The sequence below is a fragment of the Podarcis liolepis genome, assembly GCF_965112155.1.
Source record: "Podarcis liolepis genome assembly, chromosome: 2".
NCBI classification, from domain to species: domain Eukaryota; kingdom Metazoa; phylum Chordata; class Lepidosauria; order Squamata; family Lacertidae; genus Podarcis; species Podarcis liolepis.
This window is the reverse complement of record NC_139555.1, coordinates 62,743,509-62,759,100: the sequence shown is the minus strand read 5'-3', so window position 1 is coordinate 62,759,100 and position 15,592 is coordinate 62,743,509. Positions and strand designations below refer to the sequence as shown.

The 15,592-nt window shown below is 43.6% G+C and overlaps 1 protein-coding gene across 5 annotated transcripts in view; it reads left to right on the top strand.

Moving 5' to 3' along the window:
* Nucleotides 1–3,336: 3,336 nt before the first annotated feature.
* CAMK2A (calcium/calmodulin dependent protein kinase II alpha) overlaps nucleotides 3,337–15,592 on the top strand; it is a gene marked incomplete at its 3' end in the record, with an annotated part of 113,104 nt that continues 100,848 nt past the window's right edge. For 2 of the 5 annotated variants that reach the window (XM_083488415.1, XM_083488417.1), the window contains exon 1: nucleotides 3,338–3,675. In XM_083488415.1, the coding sequence (XP_083344541.1) occupies nucleotides 3,614–3,675 (62 nt within the window). In that variant the 5' untranslated portion in view covers nucleotides 3,338–3,613. Of the gene's footprint in view, nucleotides 3,676–15,592 lie in introns of all 5 variants that reach the window. The other 3 variants (XR_014522271.1, XR_014522272.1, XM_083488416.1) reach the window with 3 other exon arrangements.

Below are 15,592 nucleotides of genomic sequence, written 5' to 3'. Positions count from 1 at the left end.
TTTTCCATGATTCATGCATGGGCCAGGATGGAAGTTTATAAAAGTATGTATGGTGTGGAGAAAAACATGATACTAGAACCCAGGATCATCCAATGAAATAGATTGGCAATAGATCCAGGACGGGCAAAAAGAAGTACTTCCTCACGCAATACATGCTTATTTTGTGGAATTTGCTGCTGTAAGGTCTATTAATGACCACTAGCTAGGTTACATGGTTTCAAAAGAGAATTGGGCAAATTCATGGAATCACAGAATTATGGCATTGGAAGGGGCCACAAGGGTCATCTAGTTCAGCGGCGTAGCGTGAGTTGTCAGAACCCGGGGCAACGCAAGTAATTTGCGCCCCCTAACCCCTAACCTGCGAGTTGCCGCTGGCGCTGCCGCCCAAACGACGCCGCTTGCCTGGAGGAGGAGGGGGGCAGAGAGGCGAGGAAAATGCAACGGCCCAGCAGCTGCAGCAGCAGCGGCGGAGGCGGGGCTGTGAGGAGGGGCTGCCTGGCACGTCCTCCGCGGCGAGCGCTGAGAGCCGCTGCCTACCGGGCGCCTTCAGCCCGGACGCGCGCACAGCTCGTCGGTTCCGCGAGACATGCGGCTCCGCTACAGCCTGCGCCCGAGGCTCTTCGGCGACTCCGGAGGCAGCGAGCGCGCCCCCCCCAGATGTTGCGCCCGGTGCGGCCGGCACCCCTGGCACCCCCCACGCTACGCCACTGAATTCTAGTTCAACCCCCTGCAATGCAGGAATCTTTTTGCGTGGGGTCAAACCCACAACCCTGAGATTAAGAGTCTCATGCTCTACCTGAGCTATCTGGTTGGAAGATAAGATTATTAATAGCTACCAGTGCAAGTTCAAAGGCAATATACTGCTGAGGCTGCAATCATGTACACACTTACCTAGGAATAAGTTCCATTGCATTCAGAGACAGATCCTTTTGACTACACATGTACAGGATTGCACCATTAATAGCAGTTGCAGGACAGCGACAACAGGAGAGGGTGATTACTTCCATTGCCTCTAGCAAGGGCACTCCTTCACACTAGGTATAATGTATCTGTTCGTCATAGTAATGTGGTGTTATTCAAGGAAAGCTGTCTAATAATAGAACCTCTACTGTTCCCTTTATGGGTTCAAAGATTATGCCAGACATTGCCCACACATTTTCAAGCTCAACTTGTGACATCATGAGGTCTAGAAAAATTCTTTCAATATTAAAGGTCAGAATGTTGATTTCTGCAGCCAGTACAATGCTTTCCATCATTTCCGGTACTTGTGAACACCACAAAGCTCTGAGTATAAATCTCTGAGTTTGTTGTCACTGTTTTACGAAAGAAATATTTCTTAATGTGCAAGCATCTGTTGAGTTAAGAGGCCTGGAACTCTTAGAAATCAGAACACAAACTGAAACTTTGATTGTTCAACGAAGAGGTTTATTTTTTAGTACAGTGCTTTGCTTGCTCATACCTATACAGACTGGTGTTCTTCCTTCCAGAATTCTCTGCAAGTCCTGGCATGGACAAGTCTATGCTGCTTAGATCAGAGCATTTTGGAATCCTGATCTGGATCAATGAATGGATCTAATGTAGGCAGTACAGCATCTGGAACATTTAATGCCTGTAGTCTCTGCTGGAGCATGGCTACCACTGAGCATGATGAATTCTTGTCTCTTTCAAAGCCTGCCAATAAGATAACTTGCTGGGAAATGGGGGCACTTTGATTTTAAAATACAACATTGTATAAGAATGAGAAGCCCAGTAGTAGAATTTAGTATCTGAAGGAAAAGGAAATAATTCCACATTGGTTGCTCTTTGGCTGTGTACACACCAATTTGTAGCACAGAAATGTCATTTTTCTTGCTATGCAATCATTCATGCTCATTCTCAACATGCTGCTTTCAGTATAGATTGACTGTACTGGAGATCCTGCTATGCAGACAGTTGAGTGTGGGTACTATGGAAAAAACCCTGTTTGAAAATTATCCCCTTGTAATCTTGGTATATGACCGCCAACCATATCATTGGGCAGGTGAGGATACACTCCCCATTGCTGAAGACTACCAATTATGCTGTGGGTTGTGATGCAGAAGCAATCTGCAATAAGCTTTTATTTTTGCAATGAAACCAGTTTGTCAAGAAGTGTTTTTTAGGAGGGAAAAACAAGCAACAGGTCTAGGTTTTGTGTGGACTAGTTGGGGGGGGGGGTGCTCAGTTTCCATGGACTCTAAAATAAAATGCCATGTGTGCACATCCTTTGATTACACACCTTCATGGATGGAAATGCTGAAAAATAATAATATGAAAACTAGAAATAAGCAAGCACTTGCCACACAACTCAGGATAGTTAATATAAAACAGTCCTCACAAGCATTACAAAGATGTGGAAAAGCCTAAACATATTTAATATGTTTGTTCCTGTGTGGGCGACCTTTTAATATGCGAAAAGGCTGGCTCATTGCATTCCCAACTGCTAGAGAGGGAGGATTTCGGGGTTATTGGCAGAAGATATGGCTCTCAAAATGTAGGCATACTTTTCCGGCATCCTTAACTCAGCCCACACTCCATAATCACATCCACACAAGGACTGATGTCTGCTAGGCAACCTGTCCTTCCATCAGGATGCTTTCCCTCATCAGCAGCTGCATATAACTAACTACTGTATCATGCTGTTCTTGTTTTCTCTCTCTCTTTCTCCTCCCCCACTCCTCAGGAAATGTTCCCCCCCTTTCTCTTTTCCTAAGTTCCAATGGCAGAAACAGAAAGTGCATGAAATCTGGGCCAGACACCCTACTGGGAATAAAGCTCTGTTGCTGCTTTCCAGAAGGTTTTGCAGATTCTGAATTAGTTTTAGCTGCTCCCCCTACAGGAATTGGAAAAATTCAGACTGCTTTATACTTTATTTATTCAAAAACCATGGTGTATCCCTTTAAAGGCACCCCATTCTAATGGTCCTAAGTAAGACTCACAGGTGCCTTCAGAAGCAGCCCCTTATATCTCCCCCAAAAGTAGCTGTGGCTGAAGGAAGCATAATGTTCCTTTAAACCTTGAAAGTATTGCAGTTGCCTGGGCAACGCAGCAATACCTGTCTTTCTGGAGAATAAGATGCAGTTGCCAGGGCAACAGCATCCTGTCTTTCCAGAGACCATCCTGTAATGTGGAAACTGCAGTTTCCATAGGAACCTTTTTGCCCCAGTTAATTCTCAGTTGCTTGACTTAATTTGCCTATATATATATATATATATATATATATGGTCTTCTCCTTCAAGTCATCTTCTGTTTTCTGGCTAAGGATGCAGTTTTCACAGTGACAGAGTCAGGGCGTTAGAGAGCTGCAAAGTAGCGGGCGAAGCAGGTGTTTGGGAAGCAGTTACCCAGGCAACAAAACCAGGGCGTTCCAGAGGTGGTTGCTATGGAGAACTGGATGCTGACGAAGGCTTGTGAGGCTGAGAAGACAAATTGCCCTCATCATTATCTCCAGGCTTGTCAATCATACATATTCGCTTATTTACCTCTGAGAAGGCGAGAGCGCTAGGAGTGAAGAGGAAAACGAGAAAGTGCGTGCTCAAGAGAGGAGAGGTGTTTGTGTAAAACTTCACGCCAGGGGAGGCAGTCACCATCCAGGATGGCAACCATCACCTGCACCCGGTTCACGGAAGAATACCAGCTCTTTGAAGAGCTGGGGAAGTAAGTTTAAGACAGATACAGTGTGTGTGTTTTGGGGGCAGGGATTGTACTGGAAATGAATGAGAGTACTGGACTGAGGAGTCGGAGGGGGGGATGGAGGCATCAGCCAGAATGGGAACAGATGGCATCCTGGGGGGAGCGGGGGGGGGGAGAAAAGGCAACGGAGTGAACAATAAAACAAACTCGCAGGAGAGCAGGGAAATGTAGGCTTTAAAGAGGGCAGGAGGGGGGCTTCCAGGAAAGGAGAGACAGTCTTGGAGCTGGCAAAACATTTTTTCAGTCTGCTGATAAAATAAGGGTTCCATATTCCTCCACTTTTGTAAAGCAATGAGATCAGTGTGGGACGTGTTAAAATCGCTTGCTAACATCGTTCGCGCTTGCTGTGTGTGTATACTGTACTTGTGTTGCTATCTGTAGTTCTGAGATGACCCAGCGGAAGAGGGCAAGGGCACTAGGATCCAGGTTAAAATAATTACGCCAAGTGCCACTTTCTTTTTGGGGAAGTTGATGTGCTTGATTTGCCTCGCAAAGCACAACTTTCCGGGGAAGTCGCTGTCTTCCCAGGGAACGAAGGACTGGTGATTTATAAAGCAGCCCTGGATTGCAGTTGTCCCATTGCTTATATTCCCTTAACCCTCTTTTCAGGTGAGACAGTTTTAGAGAGAACCCTGAAATCTGTGTGTAAAAACACTCACAGGTATGCAATAGAAACAGAATGAGAGAATGCCAGCTGGGTTTTTGAGACTGTAATGAACAGATATGACAGTGTATAGTTTTGCATATTAAACCACATCTTTGCATGCACAGCTAGGTTTGCACCTCTCTTTTGCAGTCAGCTTGCATATCTCTTGTTCCGAGTATGTTTGTGTGCATATGACCACATGTGTGAATTTATATATCTGTTTCACTTTGCATATGCACTTCACTTTAAAGAATGGGAGAATTCACTTTACATGATCAAGTATCTTAGATGCATATCAGGCAATGCATATATCTTTCATGTGTCAGTAGTGTGCCTTGTATATGTGTGTCTGTATATCTATAGATATGTAACTTGTTCATAAGAGCACATTTAGATGTTCAAGACTGGAAGGATATCTCCTATAAATGATCTTCGAATAGTGAGCATTTATGGATTTTTGTGTGTTTATGTGCTTTTTCTCCACACACGTTGACAATCCTAAGTGTCTGTATAAATAATCCTTTGTTGGAGACCCTCTTATTTGTGCTGGCATTTTTCTGTCTTTGCAACATATTGTGAATATGTGCCCCTGATTTGAATATGTAGGCGTGTCTATTTGCTGGCATTCGTGTTTCTCCAAGTCCACACAGTGGTACTTTGCATACGTATAAATGTTTGCATGCAAGTACCAGGAATTTTGGATGCATTTAGTTGCACTGGGGGATATCTTCACAGCAAACAAGATTCGAGAAGGGGTGGTAGAGGAAATTAGACTCATGTGTTAACACATGTGGTTTAGCACATGCAATTTAAAGCGGAGAACAGGACAAAGTGGGATAAATTCAGTAAGAGTCAACTCCACAGAAGTTGAACCCGTTTAAACTAGCAGGGTACATGTACCCCTCTGATGTGTGTGCACATATGCATTTGTGCAGGGAACATATTTAGATGTGGTTCACCAGACATTGCATTTATTTTCACAAACATTTGGGCTGTTGAATCATGCATAGGTGGCGGAATGATGAGTCAGTGGCCAGATCTCTGCAAAGCTTTATTTCAGTCCAGAAGATGAGTGCGATTCCTTCTTAATTGACACCTGGGAAAGACTCAAACCTGTTTCTTCGGGAAGCTTTCTAACATCACCCCAGCCCTCATGCAGGTGCTATTTTGAGGGGTGCTAATGGCTGTGAGTCTGTGAAGTGTTCACAAGAGCCACTGAATTGGATGGAGAGCTTATAAGGAGCAGCGTTTAGATGGTACCTGGCTCAGAAAGAGAGGGCACAGTGTTCCAACAGTGTGAGAATTCAGGTTAAAAATAAAGAAAGCTGGCTATCTTTGGTTACCTTACAACAGTTTGGTATGGTCAGCATCTATTACTGACTCCTCCCCCCCACCCTGGCTCGTTCCCTGTCACTTCATCCAGCACTTCACTCAAACATTCCTATGGTCAGAAGGGTGTGGCAGAACTTCCATTTTTCCTCTGTTACAGCTTAGGAGGAGATTGTTGGTGTCTCACAGTATCCCATGGAAGGCTGCATGTGCCTTTGGTTGTGAAATGTTATTGACTGTGACGCAGGAAGGAAAGGATAAGTGTTGCATGGAACATGTCTCTGTCTGGCGGATCTGCCCAAATCACACTTCACCCACTGTTTTTCATAGTCCTTTGAGCAGTGAGCCACGTTGTTAAAATGTTTTCTGGATATTGCATTACATGTTACTCAACACGGTTGCAAGATGGCCACTTCCTCAGGAAGAAAGCCAAAACAAGTGGGATTTGCTGGCGAGGTTTTGTTTAACTTGAGGCACGAGGTTATGCATATCTTCATCTTAAGATATTTCAGAGCGTACTCTTATGTGGGACACTGTCAGAGATTGTTTTTACTAGACATGAAGGGGCTTGTTTGGCGGGCACCTTCTTCCAAACACAAGCAAACCCCAAAGAATGTTATTTGCATCTTAAAAGCTTATCCATGCATTTACTGAGGCAACTCATGTCCTAGTCCTCAAACTGAACTACTCACAGAGGATCCACTGGTATGCAAATTATTTGTTTCAAGAGATTATTTTGAGTACTGGGCTACTATCAATAAATTTTGGCTACGTCGTCGTTAGCATTTTTAACATGCATTATGTTTTTGTGGAAATGCCTAATGTCACACCCTTCACATATTGAGTAAATGTGTAACAAAAATATAGCTCTTTTAGGGAACACGTCCCCCATCCCCCTGCTTATTATATTCTAGATTCACACAGCAAAGAAATAATGGGCTTGCAAATCCCACCAGGATAAAGATGGCAGCACCAAGGGAATAGACTTGGCATTTCTCATTCTCCCCACAGCGCTCCTAAAACATGGCTGTTTGAAAGATCTAACACACCACTGTCTATATGGAGTGTATGTTAGTTGGAAGATGTGGTGTGTGGAGGTTGCTGTTTGTGTTATATAAGACAAAGGCACTCCAGGATGAGAAAGCAAAGTACATTTTGGCAGACAGCAAGCAATGAAAAGGAACTTGTGAGTATGCTGCCCCTGGTGGAGACGGAGTGAAATACCTCCGATTACGTACCTTTCCAGGGTCCTGTGGGGAACAAAGTGACTTGAGAAAGGAAATATATTCAGCATATAAAATACTGTCGTTTGATATTTATGTTTGTCTTAAATTGGACTGAAAAATCATTCTTGGAACATCACTGTCTCCAAGTGGGATTCAATTGCATACTGGCAAATTCAGGTTCCACAGTGAGAGTTGATTGGGAGCTCTTGCACTGCAAAACCACTTCCCCAAAGGATCAGACCTTTTGTGTTAAGGAAAGTTCAGAATAACACTATGATGCAACATCATTTAACCTCCCCGTAAACAAATCAGGCTGAATGTGTAGTAAACAGGTTGTGTGGAAGCACCCTTGGTTAAAGTAATTTTTTTTGTCCAAAATCAAAGCAAAAGAAAAATCCCACCAATCCAACATAATATTATTATTATTAGTGGTAGTAGTAGTAGTAGTAGTTGGAACCAAGCAACCCTACTGTCTGGCCATGGAAAGAACAATTTTCAGAATTGATATCAAGTAAAGGTAGCCAAAGTGTAGAGCTTTCATTGGTAAGGAACATCCAAATTTGAATTCAGTCTTACTCATTGGAGAGGCTTCCAGTATATTGAGACACACAATGACTTCGTCAAATTCTGAGGGCAGCTTTTCCAGTGCCATATGAAACAGAACTGTTGGTAGAGAAACATTACGTTCTATCTACCATCTATCTATCTTTACCTGGCTGTGTTAAATGGTTTTAAAGTCATTTTAAGTTAACCAATCAGAACATTGTTCTAAATTAAGAGCTGATCAGTAATGGAGTGAACTTCCTAGGAAAACAGTAATTTGTATACAGTGGTGTTTTCAGTGAGAGATTAGAAAGGGACACTTTGAGCATATGATGTTCTGCCACAGAGCTTTTGGTCATAGTGAGCTGCAAGTCTTCAGAATGCTGAATCAGCACATCTGAATCATCACCCCCCCAAGGGGATTGTGCCATGTGTCCTCCTTGATCATTGCTGGTGCAAAGAGAGTAGTAAACACAGATAGCTCACAAACTAAAATGCGCCAGCAGCGCCCAGTTCTCCTACAGGTTGATACCTCTTCTTAAGATTTGTATCCCTTCCTCTTTGGTTATACCAGCAGTGGTGAAACTACCCTTCGGTCCCTTCAAGCTCTGTAGTTCCAGTTTGCAATAATATCAATATATGGTTAAGACCAGCATCATGCATCTTCTAGATGCTCATATGGTCCAGCTCCAAATGGTCCACATGCACTGTACGAAAGCACAGGATAATTAAAGAGCATGGAATTCCATATCATTAGCTCCCAGTTGTTGTCACCAGCAGAAATGCACACCTTTTATTCAGTAAATCAATATTAAAATTACTGTAAAAACCCAAGAGCACCCTTATGTTCAAGGGCCTCTTCAGCATCCTCTTTCCCACAGTAGCCAACCAGAGGACTATAGAAATCCCAAAAGCAGAACCTAAGAGCAATAGGGCTCCCCAGCTGTTCTTCCTCGGCAACCGGCACCTGGAGGTGGTATATGGCCATCATGACAACAATAGCCATTGATCCCCATTTCCTCCATGCATTTCTCTGATCCACTTTTAGAGCTATCTAAATCAGCGTCCATCAGCACATATTGTGCAAGTGAATTTTGTAGTTCAGCTATGAGCTGTGTGAAGAAGCAGCTCCTTTTGTCTGCCCTGAATCTCCCGACATTCAGATTCATTTGCATGACCTCAAGTTCTAGCATTATGAAAGGGAGTGGGGAATATCTCTATAATAATAACAATAATTTTTCTATATTGTACATACTTTATACACAACTATCACGTTCCTCCATTACTCTCCTGCCCTCCCCCCAATCTATAGAGCCCCCAAAGTTGTAACCCTTTCTCATGATCATTTTGCATGCCCTTTCCTATGTCTTTTCCAGCTCTACAATGCACTTTTGTGAGATGCTCGAAACAGTAGTACACGGTATTCCAAGGTGCAATCACACCATAGGTTTATTTAAAGGCATTGCAATCTTGATGTTTTTATTCGTTGATCCTTTTCCTAATGATCTCTAGCATGGAACTGTCCATTTATTCCTACTTTTTGCTTCTGGTTCTTTACCGAAGCCTAGGAGGGCCTCTCCTCCTGTCCCAGGACTGCTAAGCCTTCTCAGGAGCTTTTTGGAGAGGGACGTCGCCCAAAAGATTTTGAAAACCTAAGTGAACAATGTGCACTAGATCACCCCATTGGCACACTTGTTGGCGCTCTCGAAAAACTCTGAAAGGTTTTGGAACAGAACTTACCATTGTAATATTGAACATTTACTGAAGCCTCAGACAGGAACTGGAGAACATATAAAATATGAGCCTGGAGAAGCTCCTTATAATTTGGTTTTGTTCTCTCTCTCTCTCTCTTGCTCTCTCTCTCTCTCTCTCTCACACACACACACACACACACACACACACACAATCTAGTATCTTTTAGATTCTTTAAAACACAATATTCGGGGGCAAGTTACATTTTTATTTGTAATATCATTTTTTTATTTCTTAGCTTTTGAAAACTGCATGATAGAGTTTAATTTTTTTTTTTTACAAACTATGTCTTCAATGCAGTTTTTTTAAATTCAAATGATATGTTTCGGTAAATTACACTTGTGATGTGGGGGGGAAATGGTTGTAAGGTCTGACTTAATGTCATGTATGGAAAATGTAATGTCATCCATGACCTTTTTGTATCAAATATCCTCTATGTTAAGGGGGGGGGGAGAGACCATGATTTGCGCTGTTCAGCAAGGAGTTTTTCATTGCGTAAAGTGTTATACAACTGCTTGGTGTTTTACAGCAGGATTATTATTTTTTTACATCAATCTGAATCCCTATTTACAGAAATTCCCTTTGAAGGAATTATTCCTGTTACAATAATCCACTGGTGTGTTTGGCAGCATTATCTTTTCGATGGCCACTACTTTTTATTATACATCTTGACACTTAGCAGAGCCTTTGATTGCGCAAGGTCACAATGCTCCCATCCTTAGAACAAAACTAGAAGATAAGACTTTCTTTTTCCTTTGAGGCATGGGGAATGGTGATAATTAAAATGCAGGGAAGAGCTGACACCACACCAGGAATATCCTTCTCAATGCTAGCATTACTGAGTGGGTCTAGTTAAACTGGCCTCCCCCCACTCCGGGAATGTGAAGGCAGCATTTCCAGAATTCAGTTTTCTTGCATCACTCGAAAATTTGATAGTATGGTCAAAACCCCAGTAGTTCCCTGACCTGGTGATCTTTGAATGATTTGGGCAGGGAGTTGTAGTCCCAAACATTTCAGAGCGCAGCAGGTTGGAAGAGGCAGCTCTTATCATTAGTGAGGCAGGGAAAACTAGCTTCTCCTGGGGGAAAATGCCATTGATCGATCGCTCTGAATGCACGAGCTGATACCTGATGGAAGCAGATGTTTTCCACCCTAATGTTTGTCATGGAATTGTAAGAATACTCAGTCCCAAAGAGGGTTGGGGAGGGGCAAAGAAGATGGAGAAGGGGCATAGAAATGATGAGGGCAGGGCTGGGGGGAATCAGAGAGAGGCAAAGAAAAAGAGCAGAACGCCTCTGTCTGAGTTCTTTGAGTTCACCCCCCCCCCCATGAGCAGGCAAAAGAAGTGGCTGAGTGGAATTATCATGTGACAATATATAATCAGGCCCTTCATTCCCAGAGCTGCAGGGGGAAAGAAAGGATTTGCTGAACAAATAAGAAGGGGAGAAATTTCCCAACCCACACTTTTCTTTCTAGAAGGGAGATAAGCCCTGAAAATGGTTTGGAGGAGGAGTGGGAGGCAGGCAGGTGGCCTCACAGGCTCACAAGTGTGAAGAACTGTGGGGAAGGAAGCTCTTTTTGCCTCGGGGATGCTGCTGCCTGTGTGGCAGGGACCTGCATGCACTCAGAAATTAAAATTGAGGCAGAAGCTGCTCTCCTCCCACTGACAGTTGGCTACTTCCCCCCAAACCTCTTCTGATAAGTAAGTTTATTCATGAACATGGTGTGCCAAAACATCCTTTGCCACTTTTCAGACAAAGGGAGCTCAGTTATATTGTTTCCAGTAGCCAGAGTGCATGTTCTTTGCATTTATTTCCTGTTTGTCTTCGAAGGGGCTCAACATGGTGGACTTCTGTCCCCTGCCATTATAATATGTTTACAAGAGGCTGAGAGGCTGGGCAGACTGAGACATAGTGGCTGGCCCAAGCTCATCTAGTGAGCTTCATAGCTGAGTGGAAACCTGAATCTGGTCCCCAATAGACATAGGACTCATCTACACTCGTAACACTAAAAATGAGTTTTTAAAGGGTTATGATAACGACGTCAATAATGCATTATTAAAATGTGACACCAGAGAGCGCTGTAGAGTTCTCCCCATGAAATAAGTGGGTCGGCCTTGTAGAAAAGGAAGCAAATAAGAAATCAAGACGCCTTTTATGTTAGAATGATATCAACAACACCGTTCTAAGAAAGTTTAAAGACTGAGTATAGATCCAGCCCTAGTCTACCACTGGGCCACAGTGGTTCTTCAGTTATATACTGTGTGGCCTCCATCACCTTAGAAAGGCACACGTAACTGGTCGCCTTGGTTTGCTCAAGTTGTGCCATGATGATGGGAGGGTGCAGTTCTCAGGTATGGTTCTTCAACAAATGTCCTGCATGGCTTATTTATTTGTTTATTTGGTATTTTCATTGCCTTGTTCTTTTTTGTCTGGGGTAGCCAAGGTAGTTCCTCCCAGGTGTTGTTAGACTACAGCTCCCATCATCCTTCAGTACTGGCCGTACTGACTGGGGCTGATGGGGATCGGAGTCCAACAATGAGTTGGCTACCGCCGCTTTAGTAAAGCACCCCAGGAATATGGTGGAAGGGCAGTGTAAAAATATCACACAAATGTAAATATAAATATAAATTGCACTGTAGCAGAGGGAAATATATTGCACATCCTCAAAGCATGTAGGCATTCTGGTTAATGAATCTCCTGGAAACGTGTAACCCAGCTGAGAAGAGCCTCTCAGACCTCACTGGTACACTTACATCCTCACCTCCCCTGTTTCAGGAATGAGAAGATGGGGGTGCAGGCTGCATGGGCATTGCTGATCCAGAACAAAGAGGTACCAATACAAAAACAGCACTTTCCAAACACCTTAGAAACTTTTGCTTCACGAGCAGAGAACTTTTTGCAGCCACATTCCCTTTTGGACCATGTCCTGAAGGCCACATGCCAGGGGTGGGCAGGGCCAGAGGCAAAATTAGTCAGAACAGAAAAAGGAAGTAAAAATTATCTTTGTACAGAAGGCCGGCTGGTTTCATCACACACACCCTCTCTATTCTGAATCCAGGCAGGCAAAAGGCAGTTCAACGACACGTTCCAGTCAAGGAGGGTGCAAAGCAGTGTTGGTGCCCTGGAGAGGGTGTGTGACTCTGGGGAGAGTGTGGGAAAGAGTCCTGAGGACCAGATAGAGAGGCTTGGAGGGCCACAGGCCTGAGGTTTCCCACACCACATGAACCTGCTTCTTGGAAATTCAACCATGAGAGTCAAATCCTGACCTTGTATAAATAATATATTTCAAGCATTTTTTGCTTTCAGACGACGGGCTTATATTCATGACACCATCAACAGCAAGGCATTTATAGCATTGGCTGAATGTGTGTGTGTGTGTGTGTGTGTGTCTATTTTGCATAGTCGTAGAGAGCTGTTTTCCTGTAGAGACATGAGCCATAATCGTATGAGTGGATCAACACTGCTGATTATTACCAACGTTATCTTTCAATACTATGACTAAAGCTGCACTTGCCAAATTAAACCAAAGCTGCATGTAGTTCAACATTCAGTTTCCAGCAGTGGCAAATCAGATGCTACTGTGTGTGTGTGTGTGTGTGAGAGAGAGAGAGAGAGAGAGAGAGAGAGAGAGAGCGAGAGCGAGAGAGAGGTGGACATATTTTCCCTATTGGACTTACAGGGAAGAGGCACTTCCAAGATGCTCATTTACATCAGCTGTGAAAAGATGCTTTCTCTATATGCAATGGTGGCAACTGGTTCACATAGAATCATACTGAATCATATTGAGGAAGGAAAGTGTGGGTGTAATAGGAGTGAAGGGGATTTTATGGATAACTCTGGACCAGCCAAATTTGGTGCCAGCTGGGGATTTCCTCCCAATGCAAATAGCAGGTTCAGAATGGATTTTCCTCAGGGCTGCAGCTGGGGAGGAAATTGTTAAACTCCTCCTCTCCACTTATCATAGAATCATAGACTTGTAGTGATCCCAATCATTATCAGCCATCCTGGTGGATGTCATATGCATTTTTTAAAAGAACAAAACCAAAGTTGTATTTAACGGCAAATCTAGTTTGGTCTTTCATCTCTGCTCTCTTCTACAGACCTCCTTTGTACAATGTGCATGATCGTAGTGAAGGCTGAATGAAGGGATATATTTGTGTGGGGGGGGGGCTCATGTGAGCACTACTTGCTGTCGAACTTTATGCGTGTCTGAATGCCAGCAGGGATGCATCACCCACTCAACCACCTACATGCAAACTGAAATATGGACACAGTGAATCCCAGCCACGGTACACAGAACTCTACGCAATATGCTCTTGCACACATGTCCTTCTGGTTCCTTCCTGAACATGTGCGTACACAACCTTTGAAAGAGAAGAGAACGACAGTTCCAATCTTACTATATAATAAAAATGTAAGAGTGTCGCCACATGGCTCCCCTTGAAGGATTTGTAATGCTACATCAAAATCCTGGGTTTGCGTGAAGTCAGGGTGTGGCAGAGGAGCATAAGAGAAGGCAGATTGCCCAGCCGTAGTGGCCATGGCATGGGAGCTAGAAGGGAAGGTCACTGAGAATGGGAAGTGGCGGGAGAGGTCTGAATGGATATGGAATTTTAGGTTTTTTTTTGTTTTTTTTTTAAGTTTTAACAAGAAGAAATCGCAGAAATGGATGCAACACAGAAACTAACATCAAGAAGCTAACGTAATACTGTAGACTCTTTCCCAGTTCCTTTCGTGCTGTACTGAAACCTTGTTTTAAATTGCTCAAACCTCTGACAAAGTTTAAAGCTGCCATTTTCCTCTCAATGTCATTCCGCTCTTTCTCCATTCTTCATACTCAAATATCTTCCTCCTCCTTTGTTCAGCTGCCTTACATGAGAGAGATAAAGCAGGCAGAGCCCTCAAATACCGTATTCTACAGCACTTTCACACAGTGTATATCATTCCTTGTACTACATGTTGTCTTCAGCATGAAGTTCCAGATTCAATGTAGAACAGATCTTTTATTAACAAGCAAACACCCGTAATATGTGCAACATCGATCAACTGAACCAAATTTTTGTTTATTTATTTATTGCATTTACATACCACATTTGTCTTCCACGGATCTAAAGGTGATGTACATGGTTCTCCTCCTCCCCATTTCATCCTTGCAACAACCCTGTGTGGTAGGTTAGCTTAAGAGGTGGTGACTGGCTCAAGGTCCCCCAGTGAGCTTCATGGCTGAGTGCGGATTCAAACACTGCTCTCCCAGGTCCTAGTCCATTGGCTTGATGGTGAAGTGTAAAGCAGGGCTGTGGAACAGAAGACTAATTAGTTGTCTTTCGGAACTAATTGGGGAGAAGGAGTGGGGGAAGGGGACCCTCCAGGCAATACAGAAGGCCTTCGTGGATATATGTGTGCCTACAGGTACCACACGGAGAATGCCTGGGCCACAGGTTCCTTCGTTGGTGCCCCTTGAGAACATTGATGTCTCAAGCATTTGCTCCTGAGCAACTTGTGAAGTTGTGAGGTGGTCCTGCATGCAGTACAAAAAGGGCAAGCTGAATATTGCTCACAAGAAGTCCAGTGTGTGTGTGTGTGTGTGTGTGTGTGTGTGTGTGCTGCAAGTGTAACATGCACTGAATGCTTAGTGATAATGAGAGCAGTTAAGCCAGAGAGAAGGGGGAATGCAAAAAACAAACAAACTACAGTTTCCATGAAGCTTGCCTATTGCTTTCATTATATCTGACCTGTTCATGGGGGTGTGTCTCAATTTTAATAGAACAAGGTTACACAGTTGTACTGCACATCATGGTCTTGTCTAATCCATACGAGACACTGGTTCCCCTGAAATACACATAATACTCAGAGAATGCTTCCTAAGCCAGCCACTTCCTCCTCCCTCACATACACCCATGCACGTTCCTTTGTTAACAGGCACCTGCAGTGCTCAGATTGCTATGTGCTCACTTCATCCAAACATCTACCTTTCACCTGCCACCTCTGATTTCAAGCTACTTGAGTAAGGAGCAGCTTTCAGTGTGACTCCCCACCTAAACAAATTGGATAATGGTAGGCATAGGTGTGACTACGTGACAGATCTAAAGGGTATGGGAGTTTCCCCATCAGCAATTTTCAATAATCTTCAAATATACAGTTACATATGCTTCAGGTTACAGACGCTTCAGGTTACAGACTCTGCTAACCCAGAAATAGTACCTTGGGTTAAGAACTTTGCTTCAGGATGAGAACAGAAATCGTGCTCCGGCGGCGTGGCAGCAGAAGGAGGCCCCATTAGCTAAAGTGGTGCTTCAGGTTAAGAACAGTTTCAGGTTAAGAACGGACCTCCGGAACGAATTAAGTACTTAACCCGAGGTACCACTGTAGTAGTATTCACACTC